Source organism: Mastigoproctus giganteus, chromosome 10 (assembly GCF_048544385.1).
Source record: "Mastigoproctus giganteus isolate SK-2022 chromosome 10, ASM4854438v1, whole genome shotgun sequence".
Lineage (NCBI taxonomy): Eukaryota > Metazoa > Arthropoda > Arachnida > Uropygi > Thelyphonidae > Mastigoproctus > Mastigoproctus giganteus.
This window is the reverse complement of record NC_143584.1, coordinates 41,708,762-41,732,055: the sequence shown is the minus strand read 5'-3', so window position 1 is coordinate 41,732,055 and position 23,294 is coordinate 41,708,762. Positions and strand designations below refer to the sequence as shown.

General features: G+C 36.1%; 1 protein-coding gene across 3 annotated transcripts in view; it reads left to right on the top strand.

The window, feature by feature from the left end:
- LOC150078999 (uncharacterized protein KIAA2013 homolog) overlaps positions 1-23,294 on the top strand; it is a 349,674-nt gene that overhangs the window by 253,641 nt on the left and 72,739 nt on the right. For all 3 annotated transcript variants that reach the window (XM_090382754.1, XM_090382753.1, XM_090382752.1), the window contains exon 12: positions 5,752-5,951. In XM_090382754.1, the coding sequence (XP_090238880.1) occupies positions 5,752-5,951 (200 nt within the window). The remainder of the gene's footprint in view (positions 1-5,751; positions 5,952-23,294) is intronic.

The window sequence follows — 23,294 nt, the reverse complement described above, 5'->3', positions numbered from 1 at the left end:
GACTCAGTGTTTTTCAGTTTTCTTTGTCATCTTAATCTCTAGCTATAAACCTTCCTAGTTCCCATAACAGTGCCTGTTAGATGTAAATTCCGTTTATGTAGTTTTTCTGCTAGATGAATACTAGTGTAAAATTGATCAGTGAACAAATGAAATCCAGTATCCTTAAAACTTTGAAGAAGTGTTTGGATAAGATGAAGCACGATCCTTGAGGTGAGAATCAACCAGTTCATTTATTGAAACCAAAACTTAGTCACACCATATGGAATAATCAGGAAGTAACTTATTTGAAAGAGTTTCATTGGCATTATTATTTGTTTCATTCAAAATTTCTTCAAACAAAGAATCAGTAAAAAACAGCTGAAAATATTCAAGTTTAGTTTTTGGAATATTTGAATTACTCGAACAAAATCCACAGTTCAAAACAGAAAAGGGAAAATGTGTGAATAAAACATCATTTTCATTGTGGAAAATGTAATTTTCAACACCAGCATTCCTTGACAGGTCGTCATCAGTTACTTCATTACTACTGCAAGATATATCATTGGGATTGAAAATAACATCATCGTCACTATTGGACAAAAGCAAATAAAATTATCAGTAAATTCTAACAGTTTCTGAAATTCTCCATCAGAAAGCCTTTACAAGATGTTGATGCTATAATTAAACACTTTTTTCTGGCAGAAAATAAATGCACAGTAAATACTAAAAATGAAGAAAACACTACAGCCACCACCTGTTAACAATCGGTTGTAAACATTCAGTTAGTTCATTAAATTGTTTATATGACATATCAATGGAAGGAAATTTAATAATTACACTAGAAGAGTGGGAAAACAAGCTATATAATTGGCAGAACAGAATGGTGCATCTGTCGTGACACTGTACCAAAAGAGAAATTTTACGATGGTGCATGAGATGCAACATTGGCCCATAAGGGGTTAAACATTTATGAATATTTCTCCTTCCCCTCCCCTCCCCCCTGTAAATTGTACAGTACTCATACTAGGAACAGCTATAGTTTTTGTTTCTTAAATAATAAAAAAAAATTTAATCTAAGTGGAGCACCCAATTTTTACACACATAATGCTGCTATAACACATTGAAATTTCATCTTTTTCTAGTCAGTTGTATTATAACGACTGCAAAGAAAAAATAATCTGTTTTTAGTACAGTATCCAATGTAATACAACTGAAACTGCCTTGAATAACAAATTTCAGATAATAGAAACCCAACATTTTCACCAATTTTTTATTGGGGTTTTGGGATTCATTTATTAGTGGACAGTGTTTATTATTTAATGTAATTGCCATTAAAAGTATGTATGGAATAATTTTAAGAAGTTTTTATTAAACTAATTGCAGTAAATATGTAAAATGGGCATTATATGTAGTGTGCAAATTAAAAATTTGTAAGTTTATTATATCATATGGCATTTAATAAGACTTTAAAAATAATGTTCTAAATGCACTAGTTCATAAGTATACTTTTTTACATTACACACCATGATATTATTTATGTAGCACATTAGGCCATATCTACAGCCATAATTGGGCTATTATATTACATGCAAAGCAATCATATTACTTTGCACTTTTGCAGCATCAGCCAAAAAAAAAAGAAAAAGAAACCTCCCATTTCACCCCTCCATTTGTTCCAAATGGCTGTCCAGCTCAGCCTTAAATTTATTTAGGCTATCAACTTCCACAACAAAAGATGGAAGTCTGTTCCACCAATCAACCACCTGCTGGCTAAAGGCAACCCTTCCGCACATCCATTCTACATCTTTCCTCAGTTTGAATCTACTACTTAAAATAAATAAATAAATACTTGCATCATCTACTATTAATAGTAGATGATTCAAGAAAGCAAGCTTATACAGCATCAACCAAAAAAAAAAACACTTAACCCATCCATACCCTCCAAGAATTTGTCTAGTTATTCCTTGAATTTATTCAGCCCATCCACTTCCACAACAGATGGAAGCCTGTTCCAACAATCAATCAACCATACACTGGCTGAAGGCAAACTTTCGATCATCTATCCTGCAACCATCCTTCCTCAACTTGAATTTATGCCCCTCATGTGTGTAGTCTCAGCAAGTGGAAGAATACCATTAATTTGTAGCTTACTCAATCCAGTCAAAGCTTTAAGCATCTCACTCAGACCTCCCCATAGGTGCCTCGTCTCAAAACACTGCAATTTGCATAACTGAAGCCTTTCTTGGTGAAAGCACCCTTTTGTTCCCTTCGCCAATCTGGTTGTCCTTCTTTGCACCCATTCCAGCAGGTCTACATCCTTCCTAAAATGAGGCTTCCAGAGTAGAAGTATAATTAATTATTTTCCAGTTTCGGCAATGGTTAAGTGTTTATTGGGCACACAATTTCCCATTTTTGAGTTTATGCTGTACCTTTTGGTTTCTTTCTTTTTTTTTTTAATGTTTTTTTTATTTCTTTGGCTGGCCAGCTTTATATTAACAGATCTCTGTTAATAGAAGCTTGGCTAATCAAGGTCTTGCTGTAGTTATTTTTTTTAAAAAAATTGTTGGTTGTATGGTGTATTTTCCACTCCAAAGTATAGCTCATAATGTGGCAGTAGTATTTCTGATTATTTTGTTTTTATATAGTAAGTGATCATACCCTAAGAACTACAGAAATTAATTTATTTACTTACTTATTTACATCAAGCACATAGGAGTAATTTTTATTTATTTTTTTATTATATCTTCAGTGATTGTGAATGCTAATTTTCACACACAAAGATTTAGAAGTATATACTGTAAATGTCAAAAGAAAATTTTCATCTACATGTTTATTTTCTGGTCAAATTTACTATTTGACTGCAAAAATAAAATATCATATTTAAACATTTTGTAGTAATTTTAGATGTTTATAACATAACTGTGAATAAATATTTCAAACAGAATTTTATTTTTCTGGTAACATATATATGGATGAATGATAATGTATTTTCAGAAACATGCATAAACAAAAAGTACTGCATTTTTTGACTATAAGGTGCATCATAGTTTTAGAATGTGAATTTTGGGAAAAAAAAATGTTATTGTAGATTGAATTTACTTGTAAAATCCCTAAAAGTTACCACTTTCATTTTCTTCAATGAGGACATCATTTTCAATGCCATCAGGGGCGTTATTGATTCCACATTTATTGAAAGAGATTAGGTTTCTGGAAGAGAGTAAGATTTATTAATACTTTTCTTGGGAATAAATGATGAGTTCTAGTGATACATGCTTAAGCCTGTTTTGGATTATTCTAAACAGTAACAATATATAAAAATCTGTTCCTGTTTATACTCCAGCATAACTAGATCGGAAGAGTTTGCATTAATTATTTTGTTTTGCAATGAATGCAATCATTAATCAAGTGGGTCATGTAGGCCTGAACCTCTGTCCACTCAACATGTGTGTGCTTTTGCACCCTTGTGCCTGATCACTAGGCTCTGTCTGCTGATCTAAAAAAATAAAATAAAATCATTGCATACATCCCTAGTATACCTTCAGATCATTGAGATATGTGGAAATTTTAGGCATCTTCCAGGAAAAAAAGTGTGTCTTATGGTCCAGAAAATATGGCATCCAACAAAATTTCAGGAAGTAAAGAATCTTTTCCCTTGTTCACAATTTGAAATGAAGTTCTGTTGAAGTCAAAATATTTTCAGAGGAAACTTAAAATCAAAAGCTAACCTTTAAGCTCCAGAAGAAGCTTTGCTTTTTATAAATGCACTCCCAAGTCCTAATAGAAAACATCACTTTTGTATCAGGTGTCAACTGATATAATAAATGCTTCGGCTCCCCCCCATGCACGTTTAGAGTAAAATTAAAGTAAAATTTAATCTTGGCCTCTGTATAGCAGAATTGCCCTTCTGTGAAATGTGAATTCAGCAAAATATGAAACTCTAAAGCAGTGACATCTAATGGCATCCCTAAGTAATTTATTTTATTTTGTGGCACCCCTGTTCAATTTTCTGCCTGTTAGATCCAATTCTCTCTTTCTCTGTATATATATATATATATATACATCTAATATTTAAAAAATATGGTATATGATAGTTATTATAATAATATAGGCACCTCTGTAGCCAGGTGGGCAGGAGCAGCAGTGCGTAGCACACACTTCTTGATTAGACCGGGGTTCGAGCCCATGACCACCAAATACGGAGGATGCGGAAAGGTCAGGGAATGACCACCGCATATCCCCGGAGCAATATGGCCTTAGTTGCTAATGCTCCTAAAAACCAAATAACAAACAAACAGTAATATAACTATAAACAAAATTACAATTCATAATACAACTTATATATACAGGTAGCCATCGTTTTGTGCTGGTCTGATTTGCGCCGATTCACAATAGCGCCGATCATTAACTACAACGTCATTTTTATTTTTATTTATTTATGTTTGCAATATTTTTATAAATTGAAAGTTTAAAATCATCAGACAAAATTTATCGGCATCATACTGTGCTATGTATCATGAGATATATGGAAATTTATCTCATGATACATAGCACACATGATGTTCACATGATTTAGGACAATCTGAGCCAATCAGCAATTAGCGCATCCGTATCAGAGACAAGAAAGATTCCCGCCCTCAAAGTAGCCACTCGTGGATGCAGTTGGTAAAGGTCCAATGCATTGAAGCATTCAGTTTGTTGTTTACACTATTTACACGTGTTGGTAATTTATTACGCTAACATTTTTTATTAATTGTGCTATTAATAAATATAAATAATAATAATAGTGATATTCGTGTGCAGTTTTTGCCAATCGTATTGTAAAGTTTTTAATTTAATAGAATAAATAAACACCATGTCTGGTAAAAGAAGTTCATTGAATCCTAGTGCAATATTCGGAGGATGGAATCTGGTGAAAGCTGCCCTAATGTGTGTAAGGCTATGAATATGCCTCCATCGATTGTTACTTCAAAGACTGCTTGATAAAGACTATGAAGACTGTTAATAAAATAAAACAATCAATGCAAAGTGGTAGGTAAAATTTTTGGTGCCCAGAAACCCTGTGATTTCCAATTGACTCCATTATATAAAGGATTCCATTTGTGCCTGCCCCCCCCCAGAACCTAACTCCAACATAAATCAAGGGCTACCTGTATATATAATAATTTTATTCTTTATATTTATATAGAGGTATTAAATTAACATCAATTATAGATCACCACAAAATTAAAAAGATACTGTACACCTTTTTATAACAAAATAAATATAGAAATTTTTTTTTAAAAATAAGTTTAAGTGACTTAAACCCAAATTACGTGGCACCCCTGGAATGTTGTTGCTGCACCTTCTCTAAAGCTTCATGTTTTGCTGGATCAAAGGGATGTTCAGTCCCAGCCATCAGCACCCAACAATGCAGGTTAAAATGTTTTATTACTAGCATCATAAATGTGCCCTAACTTCACCAAAGGTTTCAAATCGAAGTGTAGTGTTCATTTTTATGCGGGAAATTTTAAAAAACACTCAGAATAACTGTTATCATCATGAATTTGAATCTCTTGACAAGGGGTATCAAGATAAATGGAAAGTACTTACATGAAAAATTAAGGTTTAAAAAAAAAAAGCTTTAATTGTTCCTCTTTACAATTATGAACACCATAAGGTGATAACTAGTTTTCATGCTATAACATTATAAAATATGGTCATTCTTTTTTGGTTCTCTATATAATTAACCATATATTCTTGCACAACCTTCAATAATAATATTGTTATTTATAGATATGGCATAGTGGATTTGGCATTAGCAGTTCCAAAGCACAGGGTTTCTTAAATGGAGATAAAATTAATGCCACTTTATACTATGTTCTGTCTAACTCAAGGGACTACCTCTCTGAAGTAAATATTATGGCACACCACCATAATGAGCTTCAGTCATTGTTGCATTTTCCAGACAGGTGTTATAACAACCATCATACCTTGTGAGTATAGTTGTTATTTTTCCAATTATTGTTATTACTTTAAATAGATTCACATACAAAAAGCAGGGTTTTTTTTTTTTTTTTACTACCGGTTTCAGACAGTTTATTCTTCTTCAATCAACATTCTTTCATTTATTTTATATTTTTTGTTTCTGAGAAGACTGCTCTCTTGCTGTAATAGAATAAAAGAGAAAAAAATAAATAATTCAAAAATAACAAAATTTAGGTATTCTTAAGTTGAGAGTTTAACACTTCTCTGCTGGCTTGACCTATGACCTTAACCAACTGAATTCAAAAGTCACAGGATTGAGTTGATCTAGATTTTGGGGGGGGGGGTAGAGACATTTTTGGACTTTCTTCTCACTATGGCTAAATTAGTCAGCTGCTAACAAAGGTTGCTTAACAAAAATATCTGGTTTTTCTTCCAGCAAATTGGAAGAAAATGGTTCTATGTATATAAAGTGCTTTATATACATTATTTATATACATTATATACATTATATACAAAAATTTATATACATAGTCTAAATTTGTTCGCAGCTTGAGGCTCTAGCCCTAAATGCGCCTTAGAAAATGGTTCTTAAAGTCAGGTGGATTAAAAGCCCCTTTATGCATATATGCTTCAACTTGCAGTGATCATGTTAAACAAATTACTTTTACGAGTACCAGTGAATGCCTAAACCCAGATATATCTTGGTCTGCCTCTAAATAATTCCCAGAGGCATGACTCAAACAGTGAAGTATGGGTAAGCAAATAGGGCAGTTTTAGACTAGGTGCATGTGCTGCAGGCACCTCCTGCTCCAAATAAAATGGGAGGGGAGGGGCACTTTGAGAAACTTTATCTGGATATAATATATCTAGATTCCCTCCACCTCCTGTTCACACCTCTCCACTAACTGACATAATCAAATAATTTCAACAATTATCTTTAGTATTTAATTAAAACCCAGTTATTTGTGTATGAATTGGATAAAGCCTTGATTCGTGAAGGTATTGAAGAGCTTCAATTTCATATTGTGAAGCAAGTAACCACAAGTTTTATCAGGTGTCAACCTGATGCAAAAGTTGACATCTTTTACATGTAAGATGTCAGGTTGTAAAAGGTGTCAACTTTTACAACCCGATACAAAATAAAAGTAACTTGCTCTTTATGTGATATATGCTGACCAGGCACAGTATGCCTGTTAATGTACCAGTAAGGTGCCGTTAAGCACTGAAATAACAATTTAGGTAATCACACACTGTTCAAATGAATGGCAGCTTACTTTTCTTTAAAGAGCTGTAGTTTTTATTTGAAGTGCAAGTCAGACCAAGCAATTCCTAGTAACTTTCTTTACAATACATAATGCATACTGTAGCAAGCTCAGTTTTCTTCTCACTATATATATAAATGAAAGGTTTGATAACTCATTTACAGCAATGTTTTGTAGTCCTCATATGCTTTATGTTCTTGGTCCAAATTTATTGTAGCAAACTTTAACTTTTGTTATATACACAGCTGAGGCTTTTGCTGACCTCATATGCCTGAAGTTTTTGCTCTAAATTTCCCTGAGTTCAAACTGTTGACACATTTAGCATCTCTCATGCTGTAGAAATAATTGATCATAGGTTATCAGGTTTGAAATTGATTGTGGCCGTTATCCACTAATGAAATGCCAATAAACATTAAAACAGCCAACTGGATTATAGCACACATTTCAAAAAGCAAAATACTCCTCCTCCTCAGGAAGCACCCTCACAGCTAGTGCAATGGTTGCAATTGCTGTCCTTCCATATGGAAAAGGCTTGGATTCAAATCCCCCTCTCTGTAAGAGTAATTTTTATAAATGTTTTATACTGTAGCTTTCAGTTACTCACTCATAAAAACTGCAATAAATTGCAGAATATTTAATGTAAAATAAAATACAAAACACTGATAAAATTAAAGGTGATTAAATTAAGAGTTAAAAGCAATAAAATTATAAAAAATTAATTATTACAGAGTTCAAAGCAATAAAATAAACACAACAAATCTTTCAAAGGTGACGACCTCCTTTGTCAACACTGAAATTTACAGTGATAGTACATCCTTAAATAATATAACAGGATTGTAGCTCGGTACATACTACTGAAAGATCATGGGGGTTATCATCCATATGTGCATGGAGACTGGAAATGGCCCGGAAGTGCCTGCCTGGTGAAATTATTACCTTGTCCAGCTTTGAACATGAACACAGATGAACACCGGCTTCATCTCTGTTAATAGTGTTGTTCCACAGAACAAATCTAAAAGCACTCAAGTAATTTCCAGTACCTATGTGAATAAACAGTGATAATTGTGACCCCCCCCCCTCCCATAGAAATTTGATGATTTTGCTCCCAAAGTGCTCAGCCACATCAGGTTTCCCATAATCAGCCAACTAATGCTATTGCATGCTCCCCCCCACCGATCTTCACTACTTTCGAAAAACTAAATCTCCTATAAAGCAAAATTACAGGATCACCCTTAGAAACATCACTGCTTCCCTTGATGGCTCTTAACATACTGCTTTCCAGAGAATAAAATGATTCAATGAATTATTATGGATACAGAGGATTAAGCTGTGGAATGTGAATGAATAATGCCAAATAACAATCTTCATCCAACCTCTACAGGTGGCTTAAATGCAAATTAGTATCAGAAATAGTACCAGGAAAATTATGTCCATTGTGTTATAAATAACTGTTTTAAAACTCAGGGAAAGGCTTCAGGAATATGAATAGTGAGTTGGAAAACAGTTGTGTGTGCAACAAAGAGCAAATTTGAAAATCATAATGAATCTCACAATATGCAAAATCTCATATGGTGAAGGAAGCCACTAGAAGTCACATATAAGCCACTTAACTCGTAGATAATATTTGATACTGAAAAATGTATATAGCGTTATAACTGTGTTTGGATACAAGTTTAAGGTTATAATTTTGTATTGAAATTGAAATTTTATTGAAAATAAAACGAAATCATGACTCAGACCGGAGCAGCAAAGCAAAAGGCTCAAGCTTAATGGCTCAGAGGAGAACTGAGGGGGGGGGCAGTTGCCGTCTGAATCACAGCCTTTTAAAATGCACAGCTTGCATGATTTTTGTGGAGCAATCGGGTACGAGACATTATATTGCCATGGGGGATGTCTTTGTGTGTGCACGATGCAAGGAGTGTAACAAAATCAGGCGACAACTCAGCTTTGCTATGGGCCTATATGAGAGCTTGAAGGACAGGGTGGATGCCCTTAAAGGATCTAAAGTGAGGGGCCCGTCAAGCTCTCAGCTGCCCACATCAACACCAGAGCTTGCACTTGGTCATCATGCAACACAGCGGCAACCCCCAAGGCAGAATGCGCTGGTTCCACAGGAACTAGTAGTTGTTGCTGACTCTATTGTCAGGGAAACAGGGAACATGCTTTGTAAAAAGGATAGGTGGAACAGGACCAGGGTATGTCTGCCAGGGGCAAAGGTTGATGATGTAGAGTGGATATCATCTTTTAAGGGCACAAAAGGTGATATAATTGTACACGTTGGCACTAATGATATTAAGAGTAGGAGACCGACAGAATTACTTAAAAAGTACAGGTCACTGTTGAAAAAAAGCTGTGAATTACGGTTGAATTTGAAAGTGTCTGCAATTCGGCCCTGGAAATATTTTGCAAGGCTCAAGGGGTAGAATTTTTTTCAGCCTGGTCTGTACATGTTAACAGAAGGGACTGCTTCTACGGGTATGGGATACACTTAAATAGAAAGGGTGCAAGAATATTTGCAGATGCTATCGAGGCAGTGTTAGGTGGATCGGAAAACTGCTAGCTTGGGGGGGGGATACAAGGACTAATAGATTAACAATGGCCACTGGCAGAGGTGAAAGTGATTCTTGCACTACTTCTATGGAATGAGCAGAAGCCTGAAAAACAAGATGCAGGATATTTCAGAGACTGCTGGGAGTCATTGCGGTAAAAGTAAACACATGGGTTGTGTTAGGATAGCTAAGAAAAAGAACAGGTGCATGTATACTTGTGTGTACACCAATGCTAGGAGATTGGTAAATAAATTTGATGAATTTGAGGTATTGCTCAAAGCATCAAAGGCGGATATTGTTGGGATATCAGAGACGTGGTGTCACACAGATATAAGGAATGCAGAACTGGAATTTGGGGAGTACAACATCTACAGAAAGGATAGACAGGATAGTAAGGGAGGAGGGGTTATGCTATTAGTTAAGAAACACATAAAATCCAAGGAAGTGAAGCCAGTCGACATTGCTGGACAGTGCAATGTCGAATCAGTTTGGTGTGAAATAAGCATTGGGAGATCAAAATTGAGGGTAGGAGTGTGCTATGGGCCTAATGACTCTGATGAGTATAATAAGAAACTGTACAGGGAAATAGAGTCGGCCAGTAAATCAGAGAGTCTTATAACGGAGGATTTTAATTTCCCAGATATTGACTGGAATTTGTGGGTTGGTCACTCACACACACTAGATAAACTTTGAAAGTGTATGCAATTCGGACCTGGAAAGATTGTGCAAGGCTCAAGGGGTAGAATTTTTTTCAGCCTGGTCTGTACTTGTTAACAGAAGGGACTGCTTATACAGGGATGGGATACAACACTAGCAAGGCTTTTGTGGATTTATTGCATGATTGTTTTCTACATCAGCATGTTTGGGAGGCAACTAGAGGGAGTAATACTCTTGATTTGATTATCAGTAGTGATTCTTCATGCATTAAGAATCTGCAGATAGAGGAACCACTAGGTAGCAGTGCTCACAGTGTGCTGAAGTGGGATTTACTCAAAGAGGTAACTACCATCAGGGGTAAAGGGAAGGTTATTGCTTTCATAAAGGCGACTACGATGGACTGAGACAATCTTAAAATTCTATACAGTGGGATCAACTGATGATGTTACCAACAGCAAATTCAAAATGGGAAGCATTCAAAGAACTTATCTTGGAAGCTACTAGGCTTTACATACCAACTAAGAAATATTGTTCAAGGTTTAGGCCTAAATGGATGTCAGACAGGGCTCCCACTCCTGGGTTTTTCCACCCAGATCTGGGTTTTTTGATTGTCATCTGGGTTGATAGGTTTTTTTCACAAAAATATCTCATTATCTGGGTTTTTTCGGTAATTTTTAATTTTAAGTCAAAATTTATTTTTATTTCTTGTAAATACAATAAAATTTAATACATTTAATAACAGTTTACAATTTTCTTAATTTTATATTCTAATCATAATTTGTAATATCTCAAGTGCTTGTACAAAATACTACAAATGTAAAAGGATTTCAAAGTTTTCGCAGGGTTCTACACTATGAAATTACGCTTACATGTTCATACATGTAAGCATACATGATCGTGCTACTAACATGTATGCGCAGCCTATTGAGCAGGCGGAAGGCGGTTTTTACTGTACAGTCTTTTGTGATCGTTCGTGGTATTATTGCATTATAGTGATATAATAAATTTAAATTGTAGTGACTATTTCTATTTTATGTTAATGGATTAGTGATTTATTTTTTATTTTATAGAACATTTTAAATAAGATAATTGCTAATTAGCCATACCCACAAATTGCCCACAATGTCTGAAACTTGTTCCCCACAGAGAAAGATGAGTAAACATTAGCATTAGTAGAGGCATTTGATGCAAGAAAGCAAGCTTATGCAGCATCAGCCAAAAAAAAAAAAAAAAAAAAAAAACCACTTCCACTTCACCCCTCTGTTCATTCAAAATACCTGTCCAGCTGAGCCTTAAACTTATTTAGGCTATCAACCTCCACCACAAGGGATGGAAGTCTGTTCCACCAACCAACCACCCGCTGGCTAAAGGCAAATTTCCGCACGTCTATCCTACATCTGTCTTTCCTCAATTTGAATTTATGCCCTCTCAGGTGATTCCTCTGAGCTAGAGGAAGAATCCCATCAGCATTGAGCATGCTTAAACCATTCAAGGCTTTATACACCTCTATCAGATCACCTCGCTGGTGCCTAGTCTCCAGACACTGTAATTTGCAAAACTTGAGCCTTTCTTCATAAGAAGAAAGGCTTATGTTTTGCGTAAACGGTGGTATACTCAAAATTTTAGAAATGAATGGTTAGAAGATCTGGAATTAAAGGATTGGTTGAAAGAAGACAGTAATGAAAAAGGTGCGTCTTACTGTATTTGTTGTGATATGAAATTAAAGAATGCCAATAAATCGATGTTACCAGCGCATAAAAATACAGTTAAACATAAAAAAAAGTGCAAATATTGCTAAGACAAGTTCAACGTTAGACACGTTCTTCACAAAACGTAAACCTACGAGAATGAAGAAGTAGCAAAGGCAGAGTTAACAATTGCTGCACTCATTTCTGGGCATAATGTTCCATTTGCGCAATGTGATCACCTTATAGAAGCATGTAAGAAAGCATTTCATAATAGCAATATTGCAAAACAAGTTCAGATGAAGGCGACTAAAGTCTCTTATCTTATACAAGATGGCATAGCCTATCATGAAAAAATATACATTTCTAACATATGCAGAAACAACAAGTTTTCGATGATAATAGATGAAAGTACAGATTTATCTTTATCACAAGTTCTAGCTGTTGTTGTTAGATATTTTGATATTCAAAAACTTGATGTTGTAGATGTGTTACTTGACACTGTTTGGGTTGAAAATGGTATTTCAGAAGGGCTTTATCAAGCTGTAAAAGATCTTTTCATAGAAAAAAAACATTCAAATAAGTAATCTCGTTGGCTTTGATAGTGATAATCGTGCCACTATGATGAGTACTAAGAGTGGGTTCCAGTCATTGCTAAAAAAGGATGTACCATCAGTATTTATAATGGGATGTGTTTGCCATTCTTTTGCATTATGCGCTAGTCATTCAGTCAAGGTACTACCATCATATCTAGAAATATTTATAAAAGATATCTCTTGTTATTTTTCCCGTAGTAGTAAAAGATTAAACGAGTTCAAAATGATTCAAGATGTTGTAGATACTGCTAAGCATAAAATCCCCAAATTAGCACAAACATGTTGGTTATCCCGTGGCAATGTAATAAAAATTATTATTGAGCAGTGGGATGCGTTAGTTCTTTATTTTCAGTCTCAATCAAAAATTGATAAAATCGATGGTGCAGGGAATATTTACAATACTATGATCACCAAAGGAACTAAGCATATGTTGTTGTTTTTAGGATATGTACTGGAGAAAATAAACTGCCTGAATATTGAATTTCAATCTGAGCATTTCAGATTGCACTTACTTCATTCAATGGTTTCAATTGAGTATAAAAATATTCTTAGATTTTTCATAAAAGAAGTCATTACTTCGTGCAAGCTGGTTGAAATTGATCCAAGCAATGCAATAAATCATAAGCCTCTGAATAAAATATATCTGGGAGGCCGTTGTATGGCCTTATTAAATTCAACACCGCTTGGTGACAGTGAAAGCAGGTTTAAAAATGATTGTTTAAAATTTCTTGTTGAACTTTGTATGGAAATCAGAAAAAGATTTCCTCTAAATGATGGAATTATCGCCAGTCTCAATGTTCTTGACCCAGCAGTGATACATGATTGTGCCAATTCGCCATGCTCAATTTTCCATTTAGCAATGCAGTTCCCTCACCTTGTTTCTGAAGACAAACTAGATCTTCTAGATGATGAATGGAGATCATTTCGTTTAAATCAAGATTTAGATTTCTCTTACAAAACCATCCCTGAGTTTTGGTATCTGTTACGTAATGTAAAAGATGGCTTTAATAATTCTAAATATGAGATTTTATCTAACTTTATGACCAGTCTAACTATTTTACCTCACTCTTTGGCAAGCATAGAAAGAATCTTCTCCCAAGTAAACCCTATAAAAACAAAAGCCACAAACTCCCTTAAACCAGAAACTGTGAAAAATCGACTAATGGCAAAACAGGCGATAAATAGATCTAATCAAAATTGCTATACATGGAAACCTAAATCAGAATTGGAAAAAGAAGTCATACACGGAACTTGTCATAAAAGATACGAAGAACGTTTGAAAAAAATGAAAGAACTTCAAAAAATAAATGTGGAGGGAACTGAATGGGATGAAAATTCTGATTACAATTAAATAAAAGATATTTTTGCATGGTAAGTTTTATCTTATTTGTGTTGCTATACTATATGATGAAAACTAGGTTTTTTTTGGGTTTATTTAAGTTGCAATCTAAGTTTTTTTTAAAATTGTGAGTGGGAGCCCTGATGTCAGATGAACTAATGAGGCATATGGCAGAGAAGAAAAATGCATGGGATACATACAAATTAACACGTGACACAGAAGCCTATGATAGATACAAGTTGATCTGTAACCAAGTTACAAAGGAGGTTAGGCAGGCGAAGGCAGATTACGAGAAATCCGTGGCAAGGGATGCGAAGAAAAACAGCAAAGAGTTCTTTACTTATGTAAACTCTAGAAGGAAGGGGATGAATCAGATTGGTCCACTTGATATCGATGGGTCAACTGTTGATGATCCTGCTCAGGTAGCTAACAAACTAAATGAATATTTTGCATCGACATTCACACATGAGGAGTTATTCAGCGAGGTTAATACCAGAGGTGTATTCAACTCTGGCAGTAAGCTAGAGAATCTTGTAATAACTGAGAGTAAAGTGGAGGAGAAATTGTTGAAGATAAACACAAGAAAGACACCTGGGGTGGATGGGATCTATCCAGTTATATTAAAGGAGGCAGCAACGGAAGTAAGCAAACCCTTAGCCATAATTATGAGAGCTTCCTCGGACTCAGGGGAGGTACCCATGGACTGGAGATGTGCAAATGTGACCCCAATTCACAAAGGAGGATCAAAGACTGACACAAGTAATTATAGACCTGTGAGTTTAACTTCTGTTCCCAGAAAATTAATGGAGGCACTGGTTAAAGAAGCACTGCAGGATCATCTAGACAAGACTTCAGCTATAGCTCGGACACAGCATGGTTTTGTTAAGGGGAAGTCTTGTCTGACCAATTTGATTGGATACTATGATGCAGTCACAAAAGAACTGGATGCAGGGAATAACTTTGATATTATATACTTGGATCTTAAAAAGGCTTTTGATACTGTTGCACATGGAAGACTGCTGCACAAATTGGAACAGCGTGGCATTGGAGGCAAATTGCTGCTATGGTGAAAGGGGTGGTTGAGGGGGAGAAGGCAGAGCGTGGTAATCAATGGACACTGCTCATCGTGGACTAATGTTATTAGTGGAGTCCCTCAGGAGAAATCCGTGGCAAGTTCAGTATTGGGCAAAACCCAATACTGAACCTCAGGGTTCAGTATTGGGTCCTTTATTGTTTTCTGTATTTATAAATGATATTGATGATGGTATATCAAGCTTAATGTCCAAGTTTGCAGATGATACGAAGGTTGGCAGGGTTGTCAAGGACACTACTGACACTATGCTGCTGCAACAGGATCTGGAAAGGTTGAGCAGATGGGCTGAGAGGTGGCAAATGAAGTTTAACATTGACAAATGTAGAGTACTACATATGGGAAACAGCAACCCCAGAGCAATGTATCAACTCTGTGGTACTACACTGACAGTGGTAGAGAATGAAAGGGACCTGGGGGTGGTTGTGCAGGCAGATATGAAGTTCTCTGAGCAGTGCAGACGGGCTGCAAGAGTAGCTCATGGTGTATTGTCAATGATATATAGGAATTTTTCTAGCAGGGATAAGGAGGTGATTATTCCCTTATATAAGGCAATGGTCAGGCCACACCTAGAGTACTGTATACAGGCCTGGAGGCCTCATTTCAAGAAGGATGTAGAGCTGCTGGAACGAGTACAGAGAAGGGCAACAAGATTAGTGAATGGAACAAAGGAGTGCTCTTACGAAGAAAAGCTTAAGTTTTGCGAATTACAGTGTCTCGAGACTAGGCACCAGCGAAGTGATCTGATAGAGGTGTACAAAGCCTTGAAGGGTTTGAGCATGCTCATTGCTGATGGGATTCTTCCTCTTGCTCAGAATAATCACGTGAAAGGGCATAAATTCAAATTGAGGAAAGACAGATGTAGGATAGATGTGCGGAAATTTGCCTTTAGCCAGTGTGTGGTTGGTAGGTGGAACAGACTTCCATCCCTTGTCGTGGAAGTTGATAGCCTAAATAAGCTTAAGGCTCAGCTGGACAGGTATTTCGAACGAACAGAGGGGTGAAGTGGAAGTGGTTATTTTTTATTTATTTATTTTACTTTATTTTTGTTTGGCTGATGCTGCATAAGCTTGCTTTCTTGCATCAAATGCCTCTACTAATGCTAATGCTTACCCTCAGTATGCCAAAGCCCACTTCAGTAAAAGTAAGGTATATTCATTGTTGTATTAAACCATACATCCCCAAATTCCTTTCAACTGTTTTAATTGGCCAGAAATTTGCCATTTGTAGAGGAAAACTAACCTGTACAAATAGTGTATCTCAAGGGCACAGCTCAGAATCCTAAATGCACAAATTGCATAGTTGAATACACTGCATTTTCAAGAGAGTGTGAGATTTGGAAGAAAGAAAAAAGAATCAAAGGTATAAAGCTGAACATAGAATAACATATCGAGAAGCTAAGGAAAAAAAATGAATAAATACAGAAAACAATTCATCTTATGCTCAGGTTACCATGATATCAAAAACAAAACAAAATTTATTAGTCCTAAATCTGCCATAATATGACTGTATTGCAATTCCTCAAAGAGAATCAATCTCGTGAACTATTCAAAACCTCACAACAACAATAATGACAGTAAGATAAGGCATTTCATACCCCTCTTTCTTTCCTTTTATACAGAAACTAGAAAGTAAAAAGCAAGCAAAGAAAGGAGGAGTAAGCAGAGACAAAGGTGACTGAATAAATGAACATAGAGGAAAAGAATCCCACAAAAGAATCAGTTCTAGAAATCAGTTCTTGCTTTTTACTTTCTAGTTTCTGTATAATATGAGAAGGGATTGTTTTTTTTTTTTTTATTAGCTTGCTTTCTGCCATCATTTGCCACTACTAATACTAATATTATAGTCCTCATTACCCAATATCATTTAGCATTAGCAAAGGCACATGATGCAAGAAAAGCTTATACAACATCAGCCAAAAAAAAACACACACCTTTCTCATTTCACCCAGCCACTCAATCCAAATGTTTATCTAGTTCTGCCTTGAATCTGTTAAAGCTATCAACTTCTACGACAGATGGAAGTTTGTTCCAGCAATCAACCACCCGCTGGCTAAAGGCAAACTTCCACACATCTATCCTACAACTGCCTTTCCTCAATTTTAATTTATGCCCTCTCAGGCAATTATTCTGAGCAAGAGGAAGAATCCCATCAGCATTGATCATGCTCAAACCATTCAAGGCTTTATACTCCTCAATCAGATCACCTCGCAGGTGCCTAGTCTCGAGACACTGTAATTTGCAAAATTTAAGCCTTTCTTCGTAAGAGCAACCCTTTGTACAGTACTCAAGGTGTACAGTACGCCTGACCATTGCCTTATACAAGGAGGTAATCACCTCCTTATCCCTGTTAGAAAAATTCCTGTATATCATTGACTTGGCACCTCCATAGCCAGGTGGGAAGAAGCAGCAGTGCATAGCACACGCTTCTTGATTAGATCGGGGTTCGAGCCCATCACCACCAAATACGGAGTATGCGGAAAGGTCAGGGAATGACCACCGCATATACCGGAGCAATATGGCCTTAGTTGCTAGTGCTCCTAAAAAAAACCAAATAACAACAATAACAAATATCATTGACAAGACACCATGATCTACTCTTGCAGACCATCTGCACTGCTCAAAAAACTTCATATCTGCCTGTACAATTACCCCCAGGTCCTTTTCACTCTCTGCCACTGTCAGTGTAATACCACACAATTGATACGTTACTCTGGGGTTACTGCTTCCCATATGCAGTACTTTACGTTTGTCAATGTTAATCTTCAGTTGCCACCTCTCAGCCCACCTGCTCAACTTTTCTAGATCCTGTTGCAGCAGCATACTGTCATTAGTGTCATTTACAACCCTGCTGACCTTTGTATCGCCTGCAAACTTGGATGTTAAGCCTGATATACCATCATCAGTATCATTAATAAATACAGAAAACAACAATGGACCCAACACTGAACCCTGGGGGGGGGGACTCCACTAATAACATTAGTCCACGAAGAACAATGTACATTTATTTCCACTCTCTGTCTTCTCCCACTTAACCATCCCTTTATCCATTGTAGCAATTTACCCTTAATGCCATACCTCTCCAATTTGTACAGCATTCTTCCATGTGCAACAGTATCAAAAGCCTTTCTAAGATCCAAATATATGATTTCAGAATTATTCTTTGCATCCAGTTCCTTTCTGACCACATAATAGTATCCAATGAAATTGGTCAGACGAGCCTTCCCCTTAACAAATCCATGCTGTGTCCAAGCCATAACTGAAGTCTTGTCTAGATGATTCTTTAACCAGTGCCTCCATTAATTTTCCTGGAACAAAAGTTAAACTAACAGGTCGTAATTACCTGTCTCCCCCTTTGATCCTCCTTTGTGGATTGAGGTCACATTTGCATACCTCCAGTCCATGGGTACCTTCCCTGAGTCTAAGGAAGCTCTCATAATTATGGCTAAAGGTTTGCTTACTTCCTTTGCTACCTCCTTTAATATAACTGGTTAGATTCCATCCACCCCAGGTGCCTTTCTTATGTTTAACTTCAACAATTTCTCCTCTGTTTTACTCTCAGTTCTTGCAAGATTAGTTAGCTTATTGCCAGAGTTTAATACACCTCTGGCATTCCCCTTCCTGAATAACTCCTCATGTGTGAATGTAGATGAAAAATATTAATTTAGTTTGTTAGCTATCTGAGCAGGATCATCAACAGTTGAACCATCAATATCAAATGGACCAATCTGTTTCATCCCCTTCCTTCTAGAGTTTACATAAGTAAAGAACTCTTTGCTGTTTTTCTTTGCATCCTTTGCCAAAGATTTCTCGTAATCTGCCTTCGCCTGCCTAACCTAGTTTGTGACTTCGTTACAGACCAACTTATGTCTATCATAGGTTTCTGTGTCACCTGTTAATTTATATATGTCCCATGCATTTTGCTTCTCTGCCACATGTCTAATTAGTTCATCTGACATCCATTTTGGCCTAAACCTTGAACAATATTTCTTAGTTGGTATGTAAAGCCTAGTAGCTTCCAAGATAAGTTCTTTGAATGCTTCCCATTTTGAATTTGCTGTTGGTAACATCATCAGTTGGTCCCACCGTATAGAATTCAAATACTGTCTCAGACCACCGTAGTCACCTTTACAAAAGCAAAAACCCTTCCCTTTACCCCTGATGGTAGTTACCTCTTTGAGTAAATCCCACTTCATCACACTGTGATCACTGCCACCTAGTGGTTCCTTTATCTGCAGATTCTTAATGCATGAAGAATCACTACTGATAATCAGATCAAGAATATTCTCCCTGTAGTTGCCTCCTGAACATGCTGCTGTAGAGAACAATCATCCAATAAATCTATAAAAGCCTTGCTTGTGTGTGAGTGACCAACCCACAAGTTTCAGTCAAAATCTCAGAAATTAAAATCTCCCATTATAAGACACTGTGATTTACTGGCCCACTCTATTTCTCTGTACGGTTGTTTATTTATTAAGACTTTACCTACACAAAACATATTTAAAATCACAAGTGACAGTGCACTTAAAAATTATAGTATACATAGGGGATTATGTGACAGATTACGTAACAACATAAGGAGCAGCAGCAGTAGTAGTCTTGATCCACAAACAAGTCATCCTAAGCAATACCTCTGAACTTTCCCTTATAAGCAATTGCAGTCTGCTTATCAAAATTGATAGCCAAAAACAACCTTATTATTTTTGAAGGATGGCACACATACATAATAGACTTATCAATAGCTACTTCTGCATTGTACCAAATGGTTCAATGACCTGTTCTGAGAATCCATTGAACAGCAATCACTGTCATATAATTATGAGTAACACAAAGAAAACCCCATGTCAAGCCAGTAAACACTCCAATTAGAGAATAGATAATGTAGACTAGGAAACCCTCAGTTTACTGGCAAGGCTAGATTGCAGTATCATTAAATGAGAATCGGTAGAGCTAGTAACATATGTTATGGATAACATCTTCCAAGAAGCTGAAAAAACAATATAAAAAACAAGTTTTAATGTTTGACCATTTCCAGAACCATAAGTGGTATAATGATTGCCAACAAGCTAAAAGGGAAAGAAACAGAGCCAAAGCTGGGAAAATCCAAAAAAAAATTAGAAAAAAAAAAACAACCTGGGAAAAATTTCTATCAACAATAACTAACTCCACACCATCAAAAATTGTCTGAGATAAGGTTAGAAAGATGCCAAATAATTTCCAAAATCCTCCCCAGTGTTAAATTGGAAAGAACAGATGGTTATAAATATGCACGATAATATTAATGCGTTCAGTAAAACTTTTGCGTACTCTGCTACTAATGCTTATCCAACTGCTTTCATAACTTACAAGCATGAAGTAGGAAAATTAAACTTAAACTTTTCCTCAAAAAGCTGTGAACTATACAAGTTAATAGCTTGCTGTTAATACCATTCAAACTTACACTCTGTTACAGACAAAACCCAGTGCAATTGGCCCTGATGAAATGCATTATACAATGCTAAAGCAACTAGACAAAAAATCTGTTATCCCTGCTAGATTTATTCAACAAAATATACCAAGACAATACTTTTCCAGAAAAATTACACCACAGAATAATACTAGCTTTAGCCTATAATACCTTTAACCAAACAGCTTTGACCAGCTGTTTGTGTAAAGTCTTAAAAAAAATGTTCACTGACTATTACATCAACCATTTTTTCTAAGGTTTTATCCAATTTTAGCCTGTCTAGCAACTGGCTTCAGTGTTAACATCACCTCAATATTATCTGCCTTTGAGGCAAGAATTTCTACCGAAAGATTTTGAAGAACTGATTTTCAATTGCTATCTCCTTTCTGCATTTAGGTGACTTAAACAAATATCACCTAAATCATAGAAACCCAACTCAATATAACTTTGGGAAAATGTCAGTCCACCTTTGATGTTCTTATCCAGCTTGACCATCAGGTGAGAAATGCTTTCCTCAAACACCTACACCAAATTTTGGTCTTGTTTTCTGAGAGAGCAAAAATAAAAAATCTTCATTCTGATGCAGGACTCAAGTTCAAAGGACAGATTATCCCAGTTGAACATAGTATCTGATTTCTAGGACTTAAATAGGATGCTAACTTTTATGGAGCATATCGGCCACATAAGAATGAAGTGTTTTATGATTATCCTGTATGATTTGTCAAGACCAAGCATCCTAAAGTAGTTTGGCCCAGTAACCATTGTGGCCTCCAAAGAGCCCTAGGAGCTTTTTATACATCACCTGTGTATAGCCTGTACACTGAAGCTCACAGGCGCCTCCATAGCCAGGTGGGCAGGAGCAGCAGTTCATAGTGAAGGGTTCGAGCCCGTGACCACCAAATACGGAGGATGCGGAAAGATCGGGGAATTACCACCGCATATCTTCAGAGCAATATGGCCTTAGTTGCTAATGCTCCTAAAAACCAAATAACAACAACAACCATCCCTACAGATTAGAAGGCAAAACCTGTTACTTTCCTACAGCCAGAATAAAATTCTACCAGATCATCCTACGTGGGAAAAATTCATTCCACTGCTGAATGGCAACACCAACCAAGGATCAACAGTCTGGTGAGCATGATATTAAAAAATTTTCTCTGCATTTTAAATCTTGCTTTAGATATCATTCCCTGACAAATCAATCTACTTCATCATGAGAAATAAGAAAACTTTATGTGACTTCTCTAAGTACAAGTAGCATTCACCTTTTCCTATATACCAGGGGTGGCCAACGAGTCGATCGCAGATTTAATTTCGGTCGGTCACGACGAATTTTAAATATACAGTCATCCCTCGATTTGTGCACCTTGTGCAATGTACTTTTTGAGATGGTAGATTGCAGCACATTTTGAAGGAAAAAAGTAGATCACATCACAAATTAAGTAGGCCACTCCTGCTATATACAGATAGTTCAAAAATACAGGTACTCCCCAACTTACGTAAGGGTTGTGTTCTGCGAAACTCTGCATAAATCGAATTTTATGTAAGTCAGAATTTCCCTAAAGGCTTATTCAGCACTCGCAACTATGCTTGCTGAATTTGATTGAAGCAAAAAAAGAAATGTTTGACAAACATGTAAATAGAATTATTTATTCAATTTTTTTATCTGATGCACAGGAAAAATTACAAAAGTGTACAAAATTACAAAAATTTCAAAATTATAAAATTACAAAAAGAGAGAGGAGACAAGCATAACATCAGCAAATGTTACCTTTTGAACATTGTTGCAAGAATTAACCAGCTGATAAGCACGCCACTGCGGAAGTTGAGGACTGGAGATTTAGAAGGGGTTTTTTCCAACACATCACAAAATTTCTCTGCAGCTGCAGAATCGACACTGACAACTTCACTGCATACTTTAACATTGTGGAAACCAGCTTGAACCTATGAAACCACCCATTGCTTGCCATGAACTTGACTTGGGGTTCACCATGCTTATCCTTAATATCTTCATAAATACATCCCGTAAGGGTTGCTTTCAGTGGAATGCTACATAAGTCGGAATTTCCCTAAATGCTCATGCAGCACTCGCAACTTTGATTGAATTTGATTGAAGCAAAAAAGAAATGTTTGACGAACATGTAAATAGAATTATTTATTCAATTTTTTTATCTCATGCGCAGGAAAAATTACAAAAGTGTACAAAATTACAAAAATTTCAAAATTATAAAATTACAAAAAGAGAGAGGAGACAAGCATAACATCAGCAAGTTTTACCTTTCGAGCATTGTTGCAAGAATTAACTCTCCAGCTGATAAGCACGCCGCTGCAGAAGTTGAGGAGTGTGGAGATTTAGAAGAGGTTTTTTCCAACACGTCACAAAATTTCTCTGCAGCTGCAGAATCGACATTGACAACTTCACTGCATACTTTAATGTTTTAGAAACCAGCATAATGCTTGAACCTATTAAGCCACCTGTTGCTTGCCACAAACTTGGCTCAGGGTTTTGATGTGCTTATCGTTATCTTCACAAATACTTCTTGCTTGAATGGCCCATTAGATTCAGGGACACTTGCTTCTGAATCTATTTTTCCATCCGTATTATTAATAGCTTTTCCATCTTTGTATAGCACCTGAATGCTGTTTTGTGATCACTGTTGATCTTAAATGTGTTAATCTTTTAACGTGTTCTTTTATATGTGCACTGTCCCTTAAAATAGTATTCACT